The sequence below is a fragment of the Gymnogyps californianus genome, chromosome 1, assembly GCF_018139145.2.
Source record: "Gymnogyps californianus isolate 813 chromosome 1, ASM1813914v2, whole genome shotgun sequence".
In the NCBI taxonomy this organism is placed as follows: Eukaryota; Metazoa; Chordata; class Aves; order Accipitriformes; family Cathartidae; genus Gymnogyps; species Gymnogyps californianus.
The window spans coordinates 210,544,268-210,569,956 of NC_059471.1; the positions used below are offsets into that span (position 1 = coordinate 210,544,268).

A 25,689-nucleotide genomic window follows, 5' to 3' on the forward strand; every position below is an offset into this window, starting at 1 on the left:
TTTCCAGAAGTAGAGATTCTTGCTTTACCTCCAGAGTTCAGGCTTTATTGGTTTGCAACCCAGGGAAGGGTGACATATTGGCAGCCCAAGGGAGGGTACTGAAACTGCCAATGACCTCTCTTGAAAGGACAAGCTTCCACAGAGAGGGACAAGTGCAACTTGCACCGTAGGTATCACTTTCCTTCTCTTTACAGAGTTTGAGCCTGCTACTGCCTATAAACTCATGGGCCCAGACCTACAATTCATACAACAGCATACAAGTTAACACACTTAAATTTAATAGCACCAGGTTTTACTCCAACCCTGATGGCCATGACTTAGGCATCAGAATGGGTTCAACTTGCAGGTGCAATACCATGCCTCTTGTATTAGAGGCCGACACAGACCATCCAGCCCTTCAAAGCATTAAAATCAAAAGTATTTTCCAAAGTTCAAAACTCAGCTGAGGCTCATTCTGAGTACCATTCACAATTTTGATTTTAAGAGAGACTCATAGTTACGCTACTAAAGGACAATACACAACCTTTGCAGGAGGTTTCAGGCCTCTCTGAAAATCATTTCTTATGAATATGCGTCGAAGGAGTGATAGGAAATGAAAGGTACCTATAAATCATATGGCATGCCTGAGTGATGCCCAGGTGAATGCAAAAAATTAATGTTATTTGCAGTATGTATATCTCTTCCTGAGTTGAGTTTCATTCCCAGTATGGAATCCAAGCATCTGCTTTCTTTTTTGGCAAGGTACTCAATCACATGGTAAGGCAATCCAATTTTCTGGTTTGCTTCCTGTCTGCTTTCCTCCTAAATGGCCAAGCATTTCTCACCAAGATCACCACTACAATGTGTGCCAGAATATGTTTAAAATATGGTCCTGTAAAAATAGAAATTAGGTTTGTTTCTTCAAAGGCAGCATTAATTCTTCATATATTCTGGGATCTTGAAGATTTCAGCTGAACAGATTCAAAATGATCTTCCTTTTCCTGCAATGGAAAAGACAGGTTCCCATCAACTGGGATTCCTCAAATTCACTCCAACGGTTACCACAGTCACTTCTTCTCTTAATATCTCCAGAGCAGCCTTTGCCAAAGACTTCACTTTATTTCTACCACAGTCATTAAGTGCACAGTTTGTCCCTTTATTATTTAACAACACTACTAATTCTGTAAAAATTTGCAAAACCATTAAAACTATGCCATATATATTGTTCATGGTACTTACTTTAGAGGGTACAGGGAAAGTTTGCATTTCATGCTCATAGTACAGGACAGGTAGTCAGAGCTGGGGAAATGCAAGGTAATCATATCTATGGTTATTATTACTTATTAATGTGTTTCCTACAATAAATAAAATGTTTGGAGCAAAGTCTGTGAATGTGAACACCACTGCCTCACTCCTGGATTCCCATCCCAACTCCTCCTCTGGGAGACACACAGGACAAAAAGAGTCTACAAATCCTCTGCCGTCTTAAAAATCAGGGCTGAAGGTTGAGTTTTCTTTCTGTTTTTATTCGCTGGGTGACAGCCTAGGCCATCTGGCCGGCAGGCATCAGGGTGAGAAGTGTGGATGTACGTGTTACTGCGTGTATGAACAACCCAATGGCCCATGCAGAAGCAATGAATGAAAGAGCCCTAATAAAACTAGTCACTAGAAAATGCTGGTTCTTGCTTCGTGTACCTACCTTTTATACTTGTTGATGTACACAAGCAGTTTGGAAACTATGTTAAACTAACCTCATGATCTGATCTTTAAAGCTATCTTACTCAGATCAGGACAGCCTAGTGCAGACATGAGAAAGAGCAGGGGAGAAAATGGTCCTACACTAGCCTACTGCAGAGTATATATTTCTTGTTCTGAAGGACCTGGCATTGTTATGCTGGAGACAACAGATGGAACTAGAACAGCCTCCAATCTGAAGCAATTTCATAATTCTTTAACTTCTATATTCTCATTAAAAATAACAGTCATTTCTTTCTATATTACAAGCCTAGCCCTGAATTCCTTGGGTACGCAAAACCACTAATAGCTTCATGAGATGTTTTGCTTCATAGAAATGCCATTGCCTGAAGCTTGAACATATAGTTAGGATATTCAGATTTTTCTTTATCTCTCAGTTTACATTTCTCCTCTTTTTCTCCCCTGTTTTCCTCCATATATTTTTTCTGTATTTTACATGCATATGCAACAGGAGATGAATTTCCTCATCTTTTGCATAAATGAAAGCTGATGCCTATAACATTTGTTTTGGAGAAATATATATATGAAGTTCCAGTTATCTGCAGGGATACAGGACACAGATTTCAGTAAGCTAATGAGGTACTGGAAGCTGAGTTTGCCAGCTATGATTATCTAGCAGGAAAAAAGGAACCAGCTTAGAAATATCTGACGGGCTTGTTTAAAAAGGAGAGAATGCTCAGGGAGCCTGCTACAATGGATATAGGAACTTTAAAAAACTCTTTTTGAGTCCAAATAGGCATTCAAGTGGTCTGAATACTAACGTACTTTACGCTTGCTTTAAAGAGAAAAAAAAAAAAACACTTCTCCCATGCTTTCATCTCTATACTTCTAATCAGGAAGGAGCCAGTGGTTGGTGCTGCAAATGGAGCCAGCAAAGCTTTTACACTTATCAGGCGTACAGCAAAACATGACCCTCACCAGCAGCACTGGTCATTACGCTCAGCCGCAGCCAGCCAAACCATTTCACGGACAAAAAAACATCATCAGTATTTCAAAGTCAGTCCCTATAGGATTCAAAAATGGAATCAACTTCCATTTTCGCAACACCACCACAAAATTTGATGTGATTTGATTTTATTTACATTTTCAATATTCTCAATATTGAATTAAGAATTAATATTGAATTTCTGCCCCTTTCCACAAGGAACAATATTGATTTTGCAAGACAAATAGTCAGGCTGGGGTCAAGGGGAAGTTCCGCATATTAGCTGTGTAATGGTAACTTCTCCTAGGAGGGAGATCTGGGGAGCAGGTAGCGTGGAAAGAGGACAGCGGTCTAATAAAAAAAGTAAAAGAACAAAGAGAAGAGAAAAATAAGGGAAAAGAAAGGAGGCACACAGGTTTTAATTACATTGCACTCAACCACAGAAAGGAAAAAAAGGAATACAAGAAAAAATCTCAAAATTCAACATTCTGAAATATTATTTGGACAAGAAACAACAGGGTGACTTTTAAAAAAAAAAAAATTATTATGATCTTTTAAGAAACCTTCCTATTTTGAAACAACCCATTTCAGCAAAACTGTTTGAAAGGGAAAATGTCATCCACCTTTAGACTGATCATAATAGATGCCCCAGCTGGACTCCCTTAAAGACAACACTACCCTTCCCATAGACTTCAAGGCATTTGGAATGAAGACCAAAGTGCTTGCGGGATCTACCATCATGGTCCTCTGTTGCTCCTCTCAGAAATGTTCAAAGGACACCAAAGACCTTTGTGCTATGAATTCAGACATGCAACAACCCACATCACATGCGCTGCAGAAAAAAATGCTTTTTCCTGTTGCTTCCCACTGAAATGGAGGAGGTTGCTGTATTGGGTAACAGGCCGTGGCTGATGCCTCGTGTTCAACTGAATCCTATAGTACTCAAAATTATGGTTCTCAAGTCAGACATGAAGCCAGCCCAGGTGAGCTGCAAGCAGCTGGCTGGTAGCTATGTTCCCAATGTTAATCTTCTGTATCTGTAATAGCTGTGTTTGCCTCAACAATGGAGGTGTCTGGTAGGAATTTGGGCAGAGATGTTCCCCTTGCTGTTAACTGCTCTTTTTAGGTATCACCCATACAATAAAGAATGCTACTGAAATCTGTCTGCAGAAGATGGAGCATTTACTCAATACCCTGCAACATTTCTTGTCGTTATCCATATTGTGGATTTCAGCAGATTGACTATGGGCTGGGTGAAATGTGTGTGGGAGGCTGCACAAAGCACTGTGCAAATTAGCATCACAGCCTCATCACATCCACTAATAAATAAAGGTAATAATTATTTTTAGTATTAATAGTAGTAATTACTACTCACCTTCGTTGCCAAAGACTTGAGCTTCCCCAGCAGTGACTGCTTATTTGAATATACTATTTCTTCTTCATTATCTTCTCCTTCCATTATAGCACAGCTGTCAGCAGCTGGCAGCTCACACTCTTTTGAGTTCGCTGTCATCACTAATTTGGAATATTTATACTCCAGCCTGAAGATATAAAGCCAGACAGGCATAGATTTTTTTACAAATGTCCCATATTCAAGGTATTTGTAATTTAGATTATCTGCAGTCCTTCCACATAGTTACTCATGATGTATTTACTGGAAATTAGATACTTTTCAATCATTAAAAACATGTAACCAAAATAGTGTTAACAATACATCGAGCTCCGGCTCTCCAGATTAGTCCTCTATCCTTACAAAAGAGCCATGTTTTCCCAAAAGACCACAAGTAGGTTGAGAGGATTTCCTGCATGAAGAAGTGCGACCTGTGTGCTGGCTGGGGCAACAGCAGGCTTGACTTCAGCCTGTATCAGAACCTGCATCACACTCCTGTCCAAGGAGGCTCTGGGGGAGAGGAGAGATGTGTAACTGTGCGGTAGGAGGCAGCAAGAGGTGGGGACCGTGATACTGGAGTCTGGATTTGGTGAAGCTGGATGTGCCATGGGGTGATGAAATCCCATGGAGGTGGAATCACGTTTTGAAAGTTTATGGCATGAGATTTGGGAAGCAGAGGACAATGGGGATGGGGAACAGTCAGTATGTCCAGTCTGAGAAGCAGGGATCTTTTGGGCGTGTACCAGACGTGTCCTGCCAAAATAGACCTAAGCAATATACGGTTAACCTTATTTTAACCCAGCTGAAAGGGACTAATTAGACTGAAGAGATATCCTTTTGGTCTTCAGACCTTGAGAAAGCCATGTTGCTTCAAACATGGCCACCTTCAAAGTCTCAGGGGTTAAAAAGACAGTTCCTGTTGGGAAAGTATGCCATAACAAATTACTGTGGATTTTCTATACTTTCCTCACTAGCATTTTTGATAGCCACTGTTGGCAGAAGAAACCTCAACTTGGTAGATTAACGGACGGATCCAACATGGTATTTCTCATCAACATTGTCATAAGGTCAGATCCATGAAATGTCTTTCTGTTCACTACATCAAGCTTTTAGCCTACTTTTATAAGAAACAAAATTTGCAGTACTTACTTCTGGTTCTTCTTCCAAAAATAGCAGGTCAAGGCTATGAGCAGAACGGCTGTGAAAGCACCAACACCAGCTCCAACTTTTAGCCAAAAATCCACTGTTTCACAAGTGCTGGTCCTTTTTTCTGGCAAGGGAACCCCTTTAATGCAATGCTTTGGCTCATTCCATACATACAAGGTTTCCTTTCAAACAGAAAACAGAAAACACCAAAAAGTGAGCTCCTTGTAGGAAAAGAGAGAACTATTTAGAGTTGAAGAAAACAAGCTGTTTTGAGGTAGAAAGGTTAGATATCTTTTCAATGAAAGCAAACCAAAACATGTACTTCAGGTTTTCAGACTCTAGGTGAAGTCATATTGTCTACTCAATTCTCCCCTTGATTGTGCCTGCAGTTCAGACATGGCAAAAGGATTTCCCCTTCCGTATTGTTCTTCACCTGGCACAATATGGGTTGGACAGTGATTGTGAATGTGTCGTGCCTGCATTGGAGCTGTTGATCCGCAGGACAGTTCTGAACCTGTGAAAGGACTTCCTAATATTTGACTAGAGAAGGCAGCAGCAAAAAAAATTGCAAGCAAGGAAGGACGAATTTATGAACTGAAATTCTGAATCTTTTCCTAGCCTGCACCTGATGTTTACGGCTATTAAAGGATTGAAGTCCTTTGGGCACTCCGTCCTTCACAAATAACTTGCCTGCATGTGTGAATGCACATAGAGTTCACATCCCTACCCACATAGCTGGTCAGCACAAGCCAGCTCTCCTCCAGGAACCATGCTGCCCTTGGCACAAATATCCCTGAGTCTCAACACAGCACCTCACCAATAAGACTTGCACCCAGCCAGCTCAGAGCCTGGACTGAGATTTCCCAACTCTAGCTGCACTTACATATCGATTTGCACACTGAATTTCAACAGAGTCCAAGTTATACCCAAATGAACCCATCTGACTTGGAGACATGGGTCCTGTACCTGAAATCCTTTTTTGCACGCTCCCTCAATCTCGTGGTAGTCTTGCTCCATGCAGAGAGGGCAAGCTTCTGCACTTTCCCAGACAAAGTAGAAAGTGCATCCATCGCAGGTGCCCGCAGGGCATGAGCTAGGAGGAGAGCAAAGCTTAGTTATCACTTATGAAACACTCTGGGGTTTGCATCCTCACTCCACATTCTGCTGCTGAAGATTGGTAATGGAAGGTACAACAAATAGGCAAACATCCATCAAGTCAGCAGATGGAAAAATCTGGGGGAACAATTTTTCCCAGTTTGTAAAATGCTTTCTCAAGGGAAAACAGATGTTGGACTGTCAAAGCTCTAAAATAACAGTTCAGTTCATGGCAGTGAGTGCTACTCACGCACCTATGATGAAGAGAAGAGAAAGAAGCAAGCCTTAGAGACCAGCAGAACTACTCCAGCGTTTCACCAGCATGGGCTAGCCCAGCATGCACCTCTATTGCTGTTCTCCTGCACTGGGTGGCTGTTCCACATGAATACTGCTAGCTGGTTCCTGCTGTTGTTCTAATGATGTCTGGGTGATTTTGTCCATATGGAATGGACTTGTCCTGTCATGGTTAATTACTAGAAGGATGTTTACCAGTTAATGAAGAGATAACAGCTTCTTTTAGTCTAAGAAAGACTAATGACCCTATTTTGTATTCAGCCTGCAGAAGAAAGTTGTACTGGCAGTGGCAGGACATTCATGCAGCTTTTGTTACTGACAATTACATCAGGTCTAACAGCAGCAGTGGCCAAAAGTCCGTGCAAGAAGGTAGGTCATGTAAATGTGAAATATATCCATACAGAAAAATGGATTTAAAGTTTTTTTTTCTATATCATCTGGAAATCTGTTATCCTGATCTGAAGGACTGAAAAATCCACAGCCCTAAAAGCCCATTCTGGCTTATCCTGATTTGAATAACTGACAACTGTCCTCTCTGGATTATGGAACATTTTTTCAATGTACATGGCAAGAGCATTGACAGACCTTTCTCCTCAACCTCTTTCATCTTATACTGTAACTTCATGTGATACTAAACACCGTGTCTGTAGGATCAAGGAGTTACATGCAGCATTATTTGACATGTATCAGATACCTCACTGTTTGAAAATAGCTGTCTGACTGCTGAGCTAATCAAAGTGGGCTAGGAAGGGAGAAGTCAACAAGAACTGAGAGAAGGTAAGTCATGTCAGCTGTGTGCCATTTCTGCCCATGCTCACACTTTTAAAAGCAAGGTAGTTTACTCCTCCTTCACTACTGGTGAGTGATCACAGCTCACATCGTGTTTAACCTATAACATTAGAAGAACACCTGGAGGATTTTCACACGGCAGCTGATAGATAGTGGCTTGTTGCCCAGCATAATTTGTAGTGTGTCAGGTCCCTTAGAAACTGGGGTAAGCATCCCCAGAGGTAACGTCCAGACAGACTAACATGGGCCTTGACAGCCAAAGAGGAGGGTTATCAGAGTTGAGGAGAACTTCTGAAGAATCACAGGGTGTTGCTAAAGAGTAATAGAATTAATTCTTTTACTGTTTTTTCTCTGCAACTTTTCAGGTGCAGGCATAAACAGGACTTTGGAAGAAAACACCTTTTTGGAGTCACTTGAGTCAGAGTGAAGGGAAAAAAAGGTCAAGCAAATTAACCACAACTGGTACAAGGGGTCCAGGATACAAACTGGAGTGATGAGACACATAAATAAATACATATAGAACTTGAACTAGACAGAGTCAGGGCTCACATAAGCATTGCAATAGCAAATTTCATAGCTCCTAGGACAGGTTGCTCTTTGTCAAATAAATCACTTTGTCCACAGCCACTGCTGTAGATCAAGGGAGAAAAACTACCTCTCAAAGCCCTGACTAGGCAGTTCTAATCAGGAGGCCAAAGATCACAATGAGGAACTGAAATAAAGGAGAAGTGGAGACAAGAAAACATCACTACATTTTCTTTTGGCTTTAAGCTTGGAACAACTTGCCCAAGTTCTAACCTCTCTCACCACACAGCCTAAATACAGAGCAGCTGGTCTGCTGGGAGGTAAGGGACACACATCTCCTTCACCTAGGAGAAACAAGTGAGACCTCCTGGGTGGCTGATAAGGGAGACAGCACTCCTCATCATTGCTGTTAAGTCTAAAATTACTAATGAGTTTTGTAAAGATTACCTGAGGAGAAAAGGCTTTTTGGCACTACTAAGGTACAAATACTTAAATACCTGGGCACAGAAAGCTCTCCTTGGTCTGGTTTGTTGGGGTTGCATCTCATTGTCACAACAGTTGCACGGCCATTTTCACAGGAGGTTGTCACTGTTGAAGACCTAATGTCATACAAGAGGAGAAATGTAATATGTTTCCACTACAGTAAATACATGTTGCTCTTTCATATGTCTCTGTCCATTCATGCAACTGCAATACTACAGAAATACCCTCTGCCACAGTGCTTTTGCCTTTGTCAGCTGGAAGGAAAAAGAGGAGCAACAGAAGCAGGGCAGGTTTCACCACTTCATTTAAATCTCAAAGCGCTCTGAGATGCCACTCAGGGGACTGCTCTGTTTTTCTAGCTAGTTTGAATTCTGCTGAGTCAAGGAATAAACCTGCCCACAAAACAGACTAGAACGATTAAAAAAAGAGAATCGCAGGTGCTGTGGTTGGTGTGTTACTCTGCTGGAGAGTTTATGATGGCTCTCTCCTCGCCTAGTAATCTGAGAACCACACTGTCCTGAAATAGCACAAGGCAAAGGGGATTCAAAAAATGGACCATATTTCAACATGGTAGACATTGTAAGTCAAGTTCATAATATACTCAAAGTAGGGTCACTGGTGTGGGGTTCAGTTTGCAGAATCAGACACAGAATTTAAGTATTCACATATGCATAAAGTGTTGATATCCAAAGTGCTATAGCCAATTAAGATCTATCACTAAAGTCAACACAATCTAGAGAGCCAATCAGTAGAACAAATATAGGTATGTGCCTTAAGATAAGCTGAATAGCTCCACGGGCTCCAGAGTCCAAGCTTAGAAACCCAGTTCACATGAAGACACCAGCATGTAGACATCTTAATTGAGGTGATCTTTGAGCTAACTCTTACTCAAGCTGAGGTATTCTTTTTATGGGGAAAGTGAAGAATAGGAAAAGCACACTAGTAACTGTGCGGGTTGGAACAATTATTTTTAACCTCGACTAGTTCGGTTTTGTAACATCAAAGTAAATTCAAATGAATGTGAAAGAAAATATGTGACAGAAAGTGGACATATCAAAGCCGTATATGAGAAATTATGGAAAGGAACATGACACTGGAAGTGGCACCTGGATGAATCAAAGCTCTGGTATCACTCTCTACAGATCAAGTGTAATTTAGACTTGAGTAAACAGTGCCTGCTGATTTCATAAGATGTTCTTCAACATGCCAGTCAGTATCAGCCAGATACTGACTAAAGTGATAAAGATTAAAGGTGGATTTAAGATCTCCCCTCACAGCTTTAGTTTCCTTTAAACAAATGAAGAAATTTGACATACCAATAAACAGTATTTTTTACCTACTTGTAAAAGAAATGCACATCAGGTATTTTGCTTGGAGAGGGAGGAAACATATCTGTCTTGATGCTGATATTTTCCAGCGTTGTTTCAACAGTAGCTCCTAAAATTTGAGGGGGGGGGGGGGGGGGGGAAGGAACAAGCTAAGAATGGATTTCTGAGGGGTTCACATATAACATTTACTCAGTCTGAAAGGTATGTGTCTCATTTAATAGCATTTAATGACATTACTATACATATACACTTTCTTCTATTCTAACTAAACTTTGCAGATTTTTATGTTCCTCATACAGTCTGATTTCCTCATACAGACGTAATAAACCAAAAAATTAATAAAACAACACCAGTGTAAATAAGTTTTACTCTTTTGTATGAATTTAAAGTAATCACGGGCTATTACAGAATCATAAAATAATTTAGGTTGGGAAAGGACTGCTGAAGACAGCTGATCCAATCAACTGCTCAAAGCATATGCCTTGAATGTATAACCCTAACACATCATAACCATGTAACACCCTGAGCAATCTGCAGTACTGTGGGAGAAAAACTGAAAGATGCAATGACAAGATTCAGAAGGATTATGGAGTCGTAGGCAAGCCTTGATGGCACATTTTGGAACAAATGACAGGCTGGCGTGTGGAACAACATAGGTTACACAGGTCTGCATGGATTTTGGAGAAGAGCTGAAAAAGAGGAAAATTCAAGTAACCAAAGTTCTTAAAGATCCTTCCAACCCCATGAACCAAAGAAGACAGAAAATATTGGTGCTCTACTGCAACATTTCAGAAGAAGAGGGAGCTGTACAAGTGGGACAGGCTGCATCCTTCTAGTGAGGTGAAAAATTGCTAGAACAACAAGAAAAAGTGGTAGCAGCCAGCAACTGGTGGGAAGATGGGAAAGACTGAAGAAAAGAAGTTTTCTATTTGTTCTTGCAACAGTTCAGGCAGCCTAGCTGAATTCTTAGGACTTTGACTTGACTTTGACTTGACTGGCATTACATTTGGGAGGACGATTCACACAGCTGGAAAATCCATGTCTGGTTATAACCCTTTTAGGTAAATACGGTAGATAACAAAGGTGACACTTTGCACTAGACACTACTACCTGGTGTAGGACAAGTCAGAGCCTGGGATTGTGAAAGCATGTGGATGAATGTGCTCAGTAACATTGCTCAAGAGGGCTTGCATGTGAGGGATAGCTAGAGAGCACCACATCAACAGACAGAACAAAATGAGCTGTGCTGCAGCAACCGTCAGGAGCATGTGCAGAAAGACGTCAGGTTCTTGTGGAGGGGCCTCCGTTCTGAGAACATATGCTGATGTCAGCAAGGATGATCATTTCCTCTCACCAAAGACACTGCATCGAACACAGGGTAACTTAAATTTGGATTGCAACACAATGGACAGAGATTCGTTACTCACTAGACTGGAAGATGATAGCTCCTAGAGACCTTATTATATTCAACAGAGGCAATGAGAGAATATTCCCATCCAATATGCAGTACTGTAGAGATGGCATTTCAAAGTGCAGTTTCTCAAAAATAAGAACACTAGAAGCAAAAGCAAGTGTGAAAAAAAAAATGTCATTCTTCAGAGGATATTAATTATATGGCTAAAAAGCCACAATGACTCTCTCAAGAATGACAATAGCTTTGACTAAGAGTCCACCTCGCATCAGAACAGCAGTAAAAGAGCAATTCAAATAAAAACATCGGCACAAACTTAATGGAGGGGAATACAGAATCAAATCCAAACAAAATAAAATCAAAAGTTATGGGTTACAGAAAAATGCTAATAGATGCTAAAGAATTCAGGGAAAAGCCTATGTTTAGCAGCACTAGAAAAATTATAAGTTTGGAGCTTTTTTAGAAATACTAGAAATGAAAGTACATTTTATGGATAGGAAAGGCAAACTTCAACCATTTTAAAATGCAACAACTATGATAAAGAAAAGGCAGCAGAAGAGCTTAGTATCTTTTTTCTGTATTAGGAAAAAATCAGGACTATCTCCTTGCTTTCCAAGACAATGACTGAACACCTCATTCCTTCAGTGGCAGGAGAAGATATTGGCATCTACTTGGCATGCAAGCTTATAAACTAGCAAACCCACACCTAAGAGTGACCTTTAATAGAGCTTATAATGATAGTGAAATGTCAAAAGATTGATGGAGAGGGGATATGGTGAGCCAAATTACAATGTGGCTAACATGATGAGGCAAAATAACAGGAATGGTAAGTGGAAGATGGGTTTCAGTTAATGGATAGATACATAATGAGTGACAGTCAACATGAACTTATGGAGAACAGCTCTTGTTGAACAAATCTCATTTCATTCCTTGAGTGCTCATGAATTTGGTTGCTAAAGAAAACTATGTAAATTTATCAAGTATTTCACTAATTACCAGATGATATTCTAATTGAAAAGTTAGAAGTGGATTAAAAATTATTTAACTACCTAATTATAAAATTATCCGGCCATGGGAAATTGTCATCAAATGTGGTATGTCCCCAGGCTTCTCTAGGCATTGATACTAGAGTCCCAAAATGCAAGATTATCATCAGGGATCTGTAAGTAACTATATAATCACTGTTGGTAAAGTGTGTAGATGAGTGTCATGGTTTAACCCCAGCCAGCAGCTAAGCACCATGTAGCTGCTTCCTCCTCCCCTCTCCCAGTGGGATGGGGAGGAGGGAAAAAAAAAGGTAAAACTCATGGGTTGAGACAAGAACAGTTTAATAACTAAAGTAAAATAAAATATACTATTAACTAAGAATAAAACTTATCCTCAAATCGCTGGAACTCTTGGGACCATTTCTCTGCAAGATTAAGAGGAACAGGAATAAAATACAGAGCTACTTGGTTTAGTTGGTAAGCTGGTCCCAATCAAACTAAACATATTTTACTGCAGACAAGTGCAGCAAGGGTTGAAGGGCAGTGCTAAGTAAGAGAGATTTTCCCTTGGAAACTAACTCTGAAAAAGATCTAGAGTGGACCTCAGATCGAAGAAGCCATCATGAAATCCCATGAGTCTGGAGAAAGAAGGACTCAGGCATTCTATCCTTGCATGTAAATACAAATACAGAAGAGATTTTTATTGCCATTATAGTGAATACTGGAATATTATTCCATTCTGATGCCCATGCTTTAAGAAAATGTAATAACAAGTTACAGAGGCTGCAGCAAGAACCTCAAAAATTATTCAGATGCTTGAGAGAAATACATGATAGCAAGAGACGTAGAAGAACTTGGTCTACTTAGTTTATCAGAAGAGCAGACTGAGGAGGGTGTGATGATTCCTTACATAAAATATTTCTCCAAGGAGGAAAATGTGGGTGTGAAATGAAGAAAGAATAACAAGAAGCAAGAGCTGAAAATTGAAGCCAGGCAAATTCTAACAAGGAAACAAGTCTGCTTTAAAATGAAATACAGAGACAGTGTTTGACCAGTGGAAAAAAATACCAATGACTGTGGCAAAGCTTTTATTTCTGGCAGTCTTAAAAGTCCAGGTTGAATGCTCTTTCAAAGACGTGCTTTTGTCAAACATGAGTTTCTGGGCTCAGTGCCAGGGAGAAAGTACAAACACTCAGTGCCTGTAATGGATAGGTGAGCAGACTAAATGACTTCATTGTCCAATCTGGCCTCAGACTCTGGGAACCTATGAGCCAGAGCAATGCAAGACTTAATGATGTGTATGGCCCCATGCTGCTCTAAGCCTCCTTCTTCCTTGCCTAATTATGTCCCAGCACCAGCTTCTTCTTCTGAAATTGCCTGAGTGGGGACTTGGCATGGGCAGAAACACTTGGACTAATGTGACTACTACAGTGATTGGTCTTGCCCTGCATGAGGTGGGTAGGAAACATGAAAGAAAACCAGTGCTTTTTAATTACATTCTCCAGATTTTTGTGCTGAAATTCTATGCACCATGGGACCCACCAGACCAAACACAGGGAAGAGTGAGTAATACAGGCATGGAAAACAAAGAATGGGGGCAGCCCTTACTCTTCTCCTCCAGCCATCAGCTGAACTGAAACAGCAGCAAAGAGCAATGGCATCTGTCCAGATCTGCTTCACAGCTCAGGAACAAAGTGGGAGTGAATCTTGGGCTGCCCCTTCGCTCTTCCCCGAAGGTAATGCAGCACTGCTGAGTCGAGAAGGATTTACTCTGCAGCCCTAAATACATGAGAGTACATCCATGATAACAATAAGCAGAAGATAAACCATGTACCTAAGAACCTGTCAGCAAGGCTGTTGGACTGCAGAGCCAGGGCTGTTCGGAAACCCTTGCTGTCCGACGGGATGATGGTGGACTGACAGACAAAAGCTCCCACAAAGTTGGAAAAATCTTCTGATTCTGCAACCATGTCCTTCAGAGTAACATCTGTGATATTGTCAGTGCAAATAGCCATCTTCTTCCCCTGTGGACAAGCAGGAAAAAATGGGGAAGCTGTTGGTTGTTGATAAGACATGAAAAAGTTTGGGAAAGGAGAGATTGCAAACTGGATGAGTTTCATTACTGTACCTTAGAAACAACTTGATGTTTCTATCATAAGAGGGACAAATTGCAGCAACAAACTGCCATTGTGAAAGCTCTGATTAAAGCCTTGTACAGACTCAGAAATGTGATGTCACCTCTGGTATGTGTCTTATCAGAAACCTGTGTTAGGAAGCACTCTTCTTTGTTTATCTTGACAGCACAGTGTTTACTTGCAGAGCATAATAAAATGGCTTGCAAAGGAAAACCGTATTTCCCTTGCCTTTAAATAATATACTGTAGAATACCTCTTTATTTGGGATTTAATCCAGATAAAGTATTTTCAAAGCACAAATACATGAAATCCCTAAACAGATATATAGCCTTCAAGGCTGCATTAATGTCACATGTCAAGATCAGTGCTAGAATCTCAGAGCAACAGCAATGAAAGACAAATCACCAGACTCAGTTGTCCTTACAAAATGCCAAGCACTCACAACCTAATCATATGGTTGGTAGTACTGTAGTACCATTGTAGTATTTTAGGAAAATGAAGAGCAGATCCACAGGAGAGTAAGCATACCTGTACCTTTGTGGATCTAGTTGTCAGCAGCTCTAATCCAGGTGGTACTTAAACACACATTTAAGCCTAAGAGTATGCAAAACACTGTAAAGAAATGTGACTACTCATTTGCCTCAACTCATGCAAACCCTTTGGTACATGGGAAAGAGACTTCAGAACTTTACAGGGCTGATCATTAATGTAAACTACATGCATTGGTTTTCATGGGAAAATACACATCCCTGGTACTGCTCCAAAACTTCAATTTATGCATGTGACAACATGCTCTGGTACAGTCCAAGCCCTAGACAGAAAAATCTTGACTCTGGGGCAGAGACTGTGTGCACTCATGGACTAAACACATTTTTCCACCACTTTAAAAGGCTGTAATCAAAGTCAGCAACAGGCACCTCGGCCACTGGCAGAGAGCAGGGTGACCAGGGGCTCTGCTGACAGCAATATCTCCAGCCAAGTCATGAGGGAAACATATGGAAAGAAGTTTGCAACTGAAAAACTCAGACTCTTCACTTGAGTTCCTTGGTGGCAGCACAAAAAGGTCAGGGTTGTGACTCAAGCGACTCGAAGGCACAAGAACTAAGAAAAGGTAGGGATGTGACAGGGCTTTTCTTCTAAGCATTACTTATGCCTAAAACACTGTCATCTCTGCTCTGGAAAATCACTTGGCTGCTCAAAAGTCCTCTTGCACTGCCGAGCAAGATCAGAGGGAAATGTTTGCACAGTGTCAGTGACAGCTCAGCTGTAGGGGAGTCCTCGTCCTGTCTCAGTGTGATCCCACAGAGCATCAACACAGGCAGCAAACTGGTTAATCCCCCCGACCCTCAACACCAGCTGAGCTCACCTCATTCCCACACAGGCTGATGTTAAAGAAGTGGAAGAACTTGGTCCCTCGGGAGGTGAAGCTGGGTCCGCTCATCAACGAGCCCACCTGGCTGAGGTTGCTAAAATCGTAATTCAGGCTCTGGTTATCCTTGACGTACGACACCAGGCAGTCACTGAAGCAGGCAGAGTGGTCCTTCAGAGAAGGAGAGGCATCCATTAAAGAGCAGTTATGGACCGGCAGCAAACCGTTCACCTGGGAGTTAAAGCAAGCAGGTGCAGACAGGGCTGCTTTCCTTGTCGAGGATGAAGGGGAACTTTGTCCTATTCCTGTAATTCACCTTTCCCTTGGGAGAATTCCCATTCCTGTTTCAGTCCCTTGCAATCACATATGAGGACTTTAATGTTCCCTAAGCCTGGCCTTTCTGCTGTCTGCTGCATTAGCCAAGAAAATGCAGAGTTTCTTGCTTTGTTTTGTCGTGAGTGCTTTTAGGATCCCAATGTCCCAGCTTAAAGCCCTGTACATAGACCTCAGTATATGAGACTGTTCAGTACTGACTCCTCAGTACTGAGGACATGTTCAGAGACCTGAACATGGCCTCAGTTACACTTGCATCTTGCAAAGGAAACACAAGAAACAGCTCAAGAAACAGGGACAGGATACGTACCCCACTGAAGGCAGACAGAATACAAACAAATTGGAACTGTTCTTCAAGTCCCTGTGCAGCTCCTTGCCAAAGGATGCTGCACATGATAAATGTTTATCTAGGCTTAAGGGCAATTTCATATAAGAGGAACTTGTTAGAGGTTTCTAAAGGCACAGAAACATCATCCAGCTGAGGAAGTCCCTGAGTTTAAAACAGCAGGAGTCTGGGACAGTTTTAGGTGGAAGTAACATATATGCTTGCCCTGTTCTTACACTGTCCCCAGTACAACCGCTTGAAATGAACCTTTTTTTGAGCTGGTGTGGTCAATTTTATCTTCTTATTGCATATTTACAAACAGAAATTAGACTAGAGACATATTTGGAAGAATGGGATCATTGGTTATAATTATACTCCAATGCTCACAAGGCACATACCTGTAGGAAAGCACTAAAACAGGCCATTTGAGTGCTTATATCCCAATAAACCCTGTTTGCCCATTGCTCAGAGACACTGAGTTTCTGTACCTTGGTGCTCTTGCTGCCAGGCCCACACGGGATGCAGGCCTCTCTGCCGTAGACCTGGTGGATGGACAGGAAGGTGTTGGCCGGACACTCCTTGCACTGGCTGGTCTCCTTCTCAATGTAGTGTCCCGCTGGGCAGGGCACGCAGGATGAGCCAGACTGCTCGGAGCCCAGCGCACAGGCACGGCAAGAAGAGGCAACTCCATCCACTGCGTTGGTCACTGTGATGGAGTAGATCTTCGCCATGTCGTTGATGAACTGTCTGCTCTGGAACGAGAGCCAAGGAAACGACCCTGGTGTCATCACGCCATTGCATTTGGACACTAACCACAACTCTGTGCACCAGTGCACCGATTCAGAGATCAACTTATGCATGCATCTGTCTTTCAACACGGATGGTTTATCCACAGCTGCCTCCCAAGGGCTGCTATATGGTGACAGCCATTCGCTCCTTACAAGAAGCCTGTGAGCTTCAATGGAGGGCAAGAGCTCTGGCAGTGAGTGTTCAAGGAAAGCTGTGCTGTAAAGCCCTGTACATAAAGAAATACTTACATCTTGTCCCTCGTTTATTCTCTGAAAGGCCCATGTGAACGTGAAGGAAGCATTTTTGGAGATGATGTGAGTGTAGGATTGTTTCTCTTTACTTCTTTCCCAGGATTCCACCACATTGGTATTTTTTCGATTAATATCCTATAAAATGGACATGATTTTTTTTTTTTAAAAAACGAAAAGTGTGGTCATACTACCATAAACACCAGTGTTTTATAATATAGAGATTAATATATATAAAGGACTTTACAATTGCATTTAATGTTTAATAAAGGAGAGCAAACATATTTATTCTGTTTTCCACCGCTGGCCATTTTTTAATTGAGAATGTGTGTCTATTCCAAAAGATGCTCTAGTTCACACAACAGTTAAGTTCAAAGTCCTATAGCAGGTTATAAATGTTATGAGGACAGATTCAGCACAGTGGTTCTTTCAGACTGGAAATTCTGTTTATGTATAAAACATGTGGGTACCAGAGCACAGAAAGGGGAAGGCCAAAATTCAAAGAAAAATTGTAGTTTCTGCTATCTTTGGATACCCACTTTGTTGGTGTCTCTAGTGAAATAGAACTGAAGCCAATAAGACAGCATCAAAGTTTACATGAGAAAAACCTGTTCAATCTATGTTCATGTTTCTTATTCTCCATCAGCTGTAAATTTTCCTGTGAAAGATGCTTTTCCTTTAAACCAGATTCCTTTAAATTACCACTAAAGGCAGATTCCTTTAAATTACCACTTAATTTCCACTTAATTCTCTTTAAATTAAGAGCAGATTCCTTTAAAGTACCACTAAATACAGAAAAGGACCAGCTTCCCTTTGCAATGGAAGGGGCGAGGGAGCCGTTGCAGATCCAGTTACCTTCCTCAGCTGATGGGCTTTCAATAAGCAGACGAAGAAAGTAAAAAACACGGCACTTTGCTTTCACAAACATATGTCTGTCTGCTGCCCTACTGATCCCCCAGGTCACTGACAGGATCAAGTCTAAATTTCCAAATTTTCCATTTCCCACCCCTCTGTCCCACATCTTGACTCGTGACTCTATTAAACTCCGGGAGGCTAACTCGACTGCACAAGAGACACTGAGAATTTTATCAGTCAGTTTAGCAGGGGAAAATTTGGCTTTTTGGTGTCCAATGATGTCTTTTGAAATAAACAGATAACCAGGAATGGTTCACAACTCACGTGGTGGAGGAATTTTGCTAGGTCATTCATTAAATCCTTCCTGCAAGGGCACCGCAGATATTAAACTAATGTCATACTTAATCTTAGTCATAATAAACCAAGTGCAACTAATCACACCTATGTAGAGGTATTAAAGTGACATGTGGAATACCAGGCTCAGTCCTCAGTCATGGAGAGAGAGGTCTCACTTACCGCCATAAAGTACAGCACACAATCTGCTGAACAGATGGTCTCAAAAATAAAAGTAATCCGTCCTAGTTCTGACCCAGTTGCTCCTGTCACCGATGTCGGAGGTCTGTTTAACAGAGAAGGAACAAAACATTTACAAGGTGCTCTCCAGACAGGCAGCAGTCAATCCTTCAAATTACTTTTCGTACAGCGAGGAAACCATCAAAGTCCTGTCACATAAAACCTGCCCTTGCAGAACTGCGGAGGCCAGGTTTGCACAGCGGCTCCGCACTGGGTATCGGGCGCAGCAGGGCTATTTTTTAAGTGTCTGACTTCTTTATGGTACAGTTGCGTCCTTACAATCAACACCCAAATTTGACCATATTGGTAGGGAATCTTATTGCTTAAATGCATTACATGCTTTAAGTGATTTACATTGATTTAATTGTCTCTACCCTCTGCTGGTGGGAGACGCTTTCAGGAGTTTCATGCAAACCAGAAGTATTCAGGGTGCTCCCCTGCAAAGTACTAAACACTAAACAGTAAACTGGGACACAGCGAGCTTTTCCACGGATATGTTTCTTGCTTCTCTTTTATTTTAATTGCTGTTTGCCCATACTGTATAATAAAAATCAGGGTTTGCTCATTGGGTGTAAGAAGTCACACCCCCCCTCAGCTGAGGTACGGCAAAGGGAGGATGAGGTTCATTTTGCCATACCTTACCTGTCTTAATATTTGGCACATGGACTGAACTAGGGGTCTAAGTTCACTCATTTGACAGAGAGACACAAGCACCTCAAGCAGCTATTTCATCCTGTCTGAGGGTCCAGGAGAGGCGGGATGTCCTGTTCTCCTGCATCTCTCCACTGGCTCCAGGGGAAGGACAGACTGTGCAGGCTGCCCGGAGCCACAGCGCAAAGTAACTTGGGTTTCTGTAAAATACCCTCAGGGCAGGCACCAGTATCCACCCCGTGGCAAGTTTAGCTGGTTACTTTGGGATAATTTAGAAACAGAGGGATAGGAATACCTTTTCTCTGTTTCCAGACAGCCAGCCGGCTGGCATCTCAGACTGAAGCAAACATTGCTAAAAAACAAGGTCTTACAGAATCGTCTGCTGCAATGGGCTGACTGGAGACACAGGAATAAAATCCAAGTTTCCTCTTGTCTCTCATTCATGATATCATTGCACTTCAGAAAGGAAAACTCGGTTCATTCCAAGGGGTAATGTGAAATAGGTGTAAGAGACAGAGATAAATGAGAAATAGATGGGAAAAAAATCCTATTCCTTACTTAAATCCCGGGATGTGCAGGTTCAGGATAAGATAGTCATTGTCAGAGCCTCCTGCCCCACTCTGGATGTGATCACCAGCCACCTCCCAACCTTCACAGGACAAAAAAAGAAAAAAAAATTCAAGAAATAGATGGTTTCTGGGTCATATGGCAAAAAAATTTCTATGTTTCCATACTTTTTTAAGCAATTCAGTACTTTAGCACATTTTCAAGATGTCTGGTATAAACTATAGAGCAGTGTAATAATGCTTTTGAATGAAAAATTTTAGTAATTGTATGAACTGCTGATTTTATAGGCAAATGTCACCTTGAACTCAGCAAAGCAATTGAAATTCCCTGACCTGTGCTGTGCAGCTCAAGGGGGATGATCCATTTGATCTCTTCCAGCCTTAAAACAGATGAATCAATGAATCTATGTGTTAAACATCAAGCATATACTTCAGTGCCCCTCTGCTCAATATGCATAATTCAAAGCTTGAGTTACATCAGCCTGACAGGGTGGATCAGACTGAGGAAAATCTTTCAGAGAAAGTTGGAGGTGGGAGAAGTCCCGAACAGGATCATTTTCACCAGTGAGCTGTGACTGTTCTCTGCTGCAATCTTAGCACATGTGCAGAGAGAAAGCTCTGAGTGCTAAATGAACAAAATCACAGACTTTAATTAAGTTTTCCAAAAGAATTATGTGTGACCTCGACGGGCACAGTTATCACAAAACATGAAAGGAGATAAACTAGAAAGAAGTCAAATAGTTGTGGTTTTTTCAATAGGGATATTCAGATGCATCAAAGTCTACGGTGGGATAGGTTCTTGGCTGAGGGGACTTCACAGAGGCTGCAGCTCCTGCCCTCTTCTGGTATAAAAGAGATTTTTTCATTTCTTCTTTGTGATATTGTGACATTCCTTCCTACAGGAAATTTCAAGCCTGGTGCAATTAAAGAAAAGGGAGGAAACCATGTTGTCACTCATGCAGCAAAGAGCATACTTGTTTTGATGGGTGCTCCGTTACAATAGTGATCAGCACAGGAGAAAGACAGGCACGTAACACAGGGAGTGTGGCTCACCATTCATCCCATCGCACTTTGAGTTGCCAACATTAAAGCAAGACGTCTTCATGTTGCCTGGCAGGATGTTCCACCACTTGTACTCAAACCCAAGAGCCGGTTCAGTCCCAGCAGGGCAGGCTTTGCACTCTACAGGGCGAGAGGGCAGGAAAAGGAAATCACACGGCCAAAGCACATCTCAAACAGTGTTTTAAAGAACATAGGTATTACTTTTTTACTCTCTGGGGCAAGTAATGAGCAAAGAAAATAATTTATTTCTTTATAATTAAACAGTCAAAGACTTATCAGGACCAGAAGAGTAGAAACGAGACTAGCATTTTATAAACTGCAGATCATAACCTCGTGGTAAGTAATCTGCAATTGATCCCCCAAGCCACACTTCCTTTTTGATGGCTTCAGCTGAAGGTTTGATCATAGTGGTAAACATAAGTTCCCACAAAATGCTGTAGGTGACCACTGGGCCAATACATCTCAGAATCAACAAGCCAGAGTTTAGGTGAGACAACATTGGCAGGGTACTCATCTGACAGTGTTTAAAATGAGATTTTCACAGGGAAGAACTTGGCATGGACAGGAGAATGGGTGAGGAGGAATTACTGACTGTAAAAGTTCTGATTCCCTCTTAGAATCCCTTAAAATGACCCTCAGGATGTTTATATCAGCCAAGAAATGCATCCAGAAGACAGCAGGTCAGCTTACAGCAGCAATCCCTGATAAGAAAGGACTTCAGAGAGAAAACAGATACCCAGCTCCCTCTCTCCAATGTTATTAGTAAGTATTTTATGCAAAATGAACTCTGGCTTATGATGATGTGTCATTAAACTAAGTCACATGCAAGCAGACAACTGGTTTTGGGGACACAAGCGATTTTTTTGTGGACTCCTACCTTGTGTCCCATCCGAAAATGTTCCTGGTGGGCAAGGAGTACAGGAAGATGAGGCGTTGCTGTAAAAGCCAGGATTGCAGGGTGGACAATCCTTCCTCTCTCCAGAAGGAGGTAGGGTCAATGCATCTGGGAGATCTTCTCTGCAGATCTTGGGTTCAATCCATTTGTACATAATCTGAGTCTGGAAGGAGAAGACACTGAGCTCACATGGTGTGTTACGAAGCTTTAGGACTAGATGCACCAATCAAGGTCCCCCTTGTAAACGAAATTAGGGTATTCCCAATGTTTTAGGCCAAAAACAGACTTTGCACATCCAGGACAATGAAGGGAAGGGTGGAGAAGGAAAACAGAAGTGATTGGGTTCACAGGTGATTCCAAAATATCAGACTTTAAGAGCAAAGCAAAAATGTGAAGCTTAAAAAAATTACTACTGTTCATTCCTGTTTATCTAGTGAATTTTCCCATGAAAATGTTTCTGAGGAACGTCAGATAAATAATTCTAACAACTGCATAAGCAATCTCCACATTTTAAGCATAGCAACCCAAAATACAACTTCTGCATTATAAAATCGCTTTATTGGGAAGGCATCTGTTAGCAGAGAACACAAGTTTTGCATTTTTTCTCCATACTAGCCTGTTCTTTGAAAAGCCCTCAATTTCTCTCCAGCCATTTTCACCTACTGAGCAAATGCCAAAACCACACGGGAGCTCTCCCAACCCCTCTCCAATCCCTCCACATCACATAAGGAGCAGTTTATGAACACTAACATGAGTCAGTCCTTGACGTTACCATATACAACGATATCGCCTCTCCGTCATCACGTGTCTTTGAGGAGACAAGTTTTCTGTCTTCAGGAAAAGGCTTAGGCGAGATGGATCACCCGTGAAGTTGGGTTTCAAATTTCATCTGACTTTGGGTCTATCCCTGAAAGGGCTTAATATCTCAAGATGAAAATCAGCTGAGTTCCAGAGCTGAGAAACCCAACTGGCAAGACTTTAACCTGGCCACAACTTCCCCTCTGGGTACTTCCACCCTTTGGTCTCAGCAGTGCAATCAGGGATCCTTGAGGCCAGAGGCACAGGTACAGAGCTTGGCAGGGAAGATTTCACCTTATGAATTTGATCCAGGACCCTGAGCACATGCTCCTGCCATCCTGGGCATTGAGCTGCTTGCGCTCAAGGTTAGCCCTCTGATAACACAGAACTCTTCAAGAAGTATGGATCATCTTTGAAACTGTTTGAAAAAAAGCTGGAAGAAGCCTCAGTGCAGGCTCAGGCCCCAGCTCCTGGGAGCTGCAATTAAGCTGAGGCTCTCATCCTTTGTCCCTGCCTGCGCTGTGTTGCAGCCATGCCTGTGCCAGGCCATGCACCCTGGTTGACCCACATCCTGACTGACCCATGGACTTCATGTCCCAGCGTGACATTGGTCGTGCCTCATCACTATGGACTTGTCTGGCTGCCTTGGCTGAATCTGGCCACTGGCGCTGGGTCTGCTTTGCTCGCTTTGCTCAGGTACTGTGGGACTGCTCCTGCTGTCAGAGTGGCACCTGTCCTTTATGGATCAGCCTGCCCTTGCTGCTCCCGAACGCTTAGATGATTTTCTGGTGTATTGCTCCAGAAATGCTTCAGCAGCATCAGGGTGCACAGCATTTAAAATAAAAAGGCTCAGGAGCTGGCAAAGTACCTGTGTGGTTGCCCAGAGCCCAGACACGCTGTACGCACTAAAGCAACCCTACTGCATCTGAGCAGAGAGACAAGGGTCAGAGAGTGCCCACAGCCACGCAGGGTTTCTAAGACTGGGGCTGAAGCAATCAGCCTGGGATTTTTAAAGTAGTAGGTAGGTGAAAAGCCAAGAGGAGTCAAGTGCCTAATCCTCCTGAGGCCCCTTCTACACATGGAGTGGGGACAGCAGGAGGGAGACAGCAATCTAATGTCCAGTGAAAAATCTGGCTGATTTTAGTAAGCCATGTAATAGTAATATTACATATTTTAGTAGTAATATTACTATTTTAGTAATAGGCCTTTAGGCTGGTGATCTACAGCCACTGTTCACCAGAAGATGGGCTGCAGAGTCAGGCCCTCTCATTTTGCCGCATCACATGGAGAGATGGCTGGGGAGTACGGCAAACCTGGACCAAATTCCAGAGATGTAGAGCACTAAATGGTGAAAGCAGTCCTGAAAACCCAGCCAGTATCTGTGCGTCTATGACACACGTTGTTGTTGCAACTGGAAGATGAAGGGTGGAAGACGAAGTATTCTGATGATGTCCGTCAGTGAAGGGAAAGGCCATTGAGGAAGCAGGAAGAGGGTCAACAGTAGGAGCCTATTCAATGCCGGGGAGCCTTGACTTGCACAGAGCAGTGACAGGGTAATCCGCAGGAGGCTGCAACCAAAGCAGTACCTGGGGGTGTAGCAGTGAACATTGCTGCTAATGCCTTGAGTCGTTACAGGCAGTTAACAGAGCAAGAATCAGTGAGTCAAGACCAGGTTGTAAAGCCTGCCGGCTCTGGGGCTAAACTCACTGATGCTTCATTATTACAGCGCACGAACTCTCAGCTGCATTTTGGAACTGGCTGACCAGGAGACTCCAAAATACACCATCCTGCCAGCAAATATTAGGCCAGCAACCTACAGGTGCTATGGATTTTGTCTACTTGCTGTCCCATCCAGACCTAAGAGAGATGGGAAAGGGAAAAGAGACAAAACAGGCCTGACCACGTGTCCACACCTCTGTGGGCTCCATACCCCAGTATATAGGAGTTTCTTCTCCAAATCCCACCAAAATCCCCACTTGACTGCTGGGACAAAGGGCAGGAGAGCTCCAAAGCCAGGCTGCTCCACCAGCAGGTCCCTCTATAAGAGACCCAGTGGATCTAAGATCGCTGGGTGAAACAATCTACTGAGAGTCCCGGTGTTTCATGAGGCAAGCACATTATTAGCAGCTGAGCTCTGCTGCCGCACATGAATACTCCCAGGCTATGTATATACCATTACTTCAACAGATCACGGGCTCTTTGATGCTGAAACTAATGGACATGATACACATCATACCTATGCAGCCAAACACTCTTCCACCTGAAATAAGTATGGTCATGTCCAACGCTCCTGTGTCACGGTAGCACCTGAATCATGCCTGGGCGTTGTTGGGACAGGGTAAGTTGCCACAAGCCAAAAGTATGCCAGGAAAGATTGCTAACAACTAAACAGTAGGGTTTATTCTGGGACAGTACTTCACCCTGTGGTCCAACCCTGCTTTTTTATGAGCATGGAGGTAGCACCAGTGACCCAGTCAGACTAATCACAAGTGCAAGGAGCTTAGCATTTCACAACGACAGATCCCATGACAGGCGGATTCTTACAGATGGATAAATGCTGGAGAGAAGGCAGCTAAAGGACAAGCCCAAAGCCTCAGAGAGACTCTATGCTGGAAGCAAAATTGGGAAAGCTATTGGGAAAGAGATTCCTAGAAATCCTACCTTGTTTTCAAATTAAGAGATCACAGTAAACTCAATGAGCTTAAAAATAGTATCATGCCTTCTACTTACTTTTCCTTCCTTATCACATGGGGTATGGATCTGGAAAAAGTCTTTGTTTGTGCATGGAGGACGCTCTATACACGCACTGGATCCCTCATCTAAAAAGAAAGGATGAGGAACAGGATGTTAAACTATCAAACGGTCCCTGGAAACAACCATAACAAGCTTAAAATCTGGAGATTAAAGTGAGTCAGCAGAAAAACACAAAACAAGAATGAAAAATCAAACTCTTAATAGAGTCTACATGAACCTTCCCCTGAAAT

General features: G+C 42.3%; 1 protein-coding gene across 1 annotated transcript in view; it reads right to left on the bottom strand.

Moving 5' to 3' along the window:
• Window positions 1-579: 579 nt before the first annotated feature.
• The window catches only part of ELAPOR2 (endosome-lysosome associated apoptosis and autophagy regulator family member 2), a 34,319-nt gene continuing 9,209 nt past the window's right edge, over window positions 580-25,689 (bottom strand). Inside the window, exons 6-20 of the mRNA XM_050907514.1 lie at window positions 25,436-25,524; window positions 21,890-22,070; window positions 21,004-21,132; window positions 19,943-20,033; window positions 18,677-18,779; window positions 17,306-17,443; window positions 16,757-17,020; window positions 15,608-15,781; window positions 13,941-14,130; window positions 9,722-9,818; window positions 8,396-8,497; window positions 6,162-6,288; window positions 5,199-5,377; window positions 4,035-4,200; window positions 580-980 (exon numbers count right to left, since the gene is read on the bottom strand). Coding sequence (XP_050763471.1) covers window positions 921-980; window positions 4,035-4,200; window positions 5,199-5,377; window positions 6,162-6,288; window positions 8,396-8,497; window positions 9,722-9,818; window positions 13,941-14,130; window positions 15,608-15,781; window positions 16,757-17,020; window positions 17,306-17,443; window positions 18,677-18,779; window positions 19,943-20,033; window positions 21,004-21,132; window positions 21,890-22,070; window positions 25,436-25,524 — 2,090 coding nt within the window. The 3' untranslated portion in view covers window positions 580-920. The remainder of the gene's footprint in view (window positions 981-4,034; window positions 4,201-5,198; window positions 5,378-6,161; window positions 6,289-8,395; window positions 8,498-9,721; window positions 9,819-13,940; window positions 14,131-15,607; window positions 15,782-16,756; window positions 17,021-17,305; window positions 17,444-18,676; window positions 18,780-19,942; window positions 20,034-21,003; window positions 21,133-21,889; window positions 22,071-25,435; window positions 25,525-25,689) is intronic.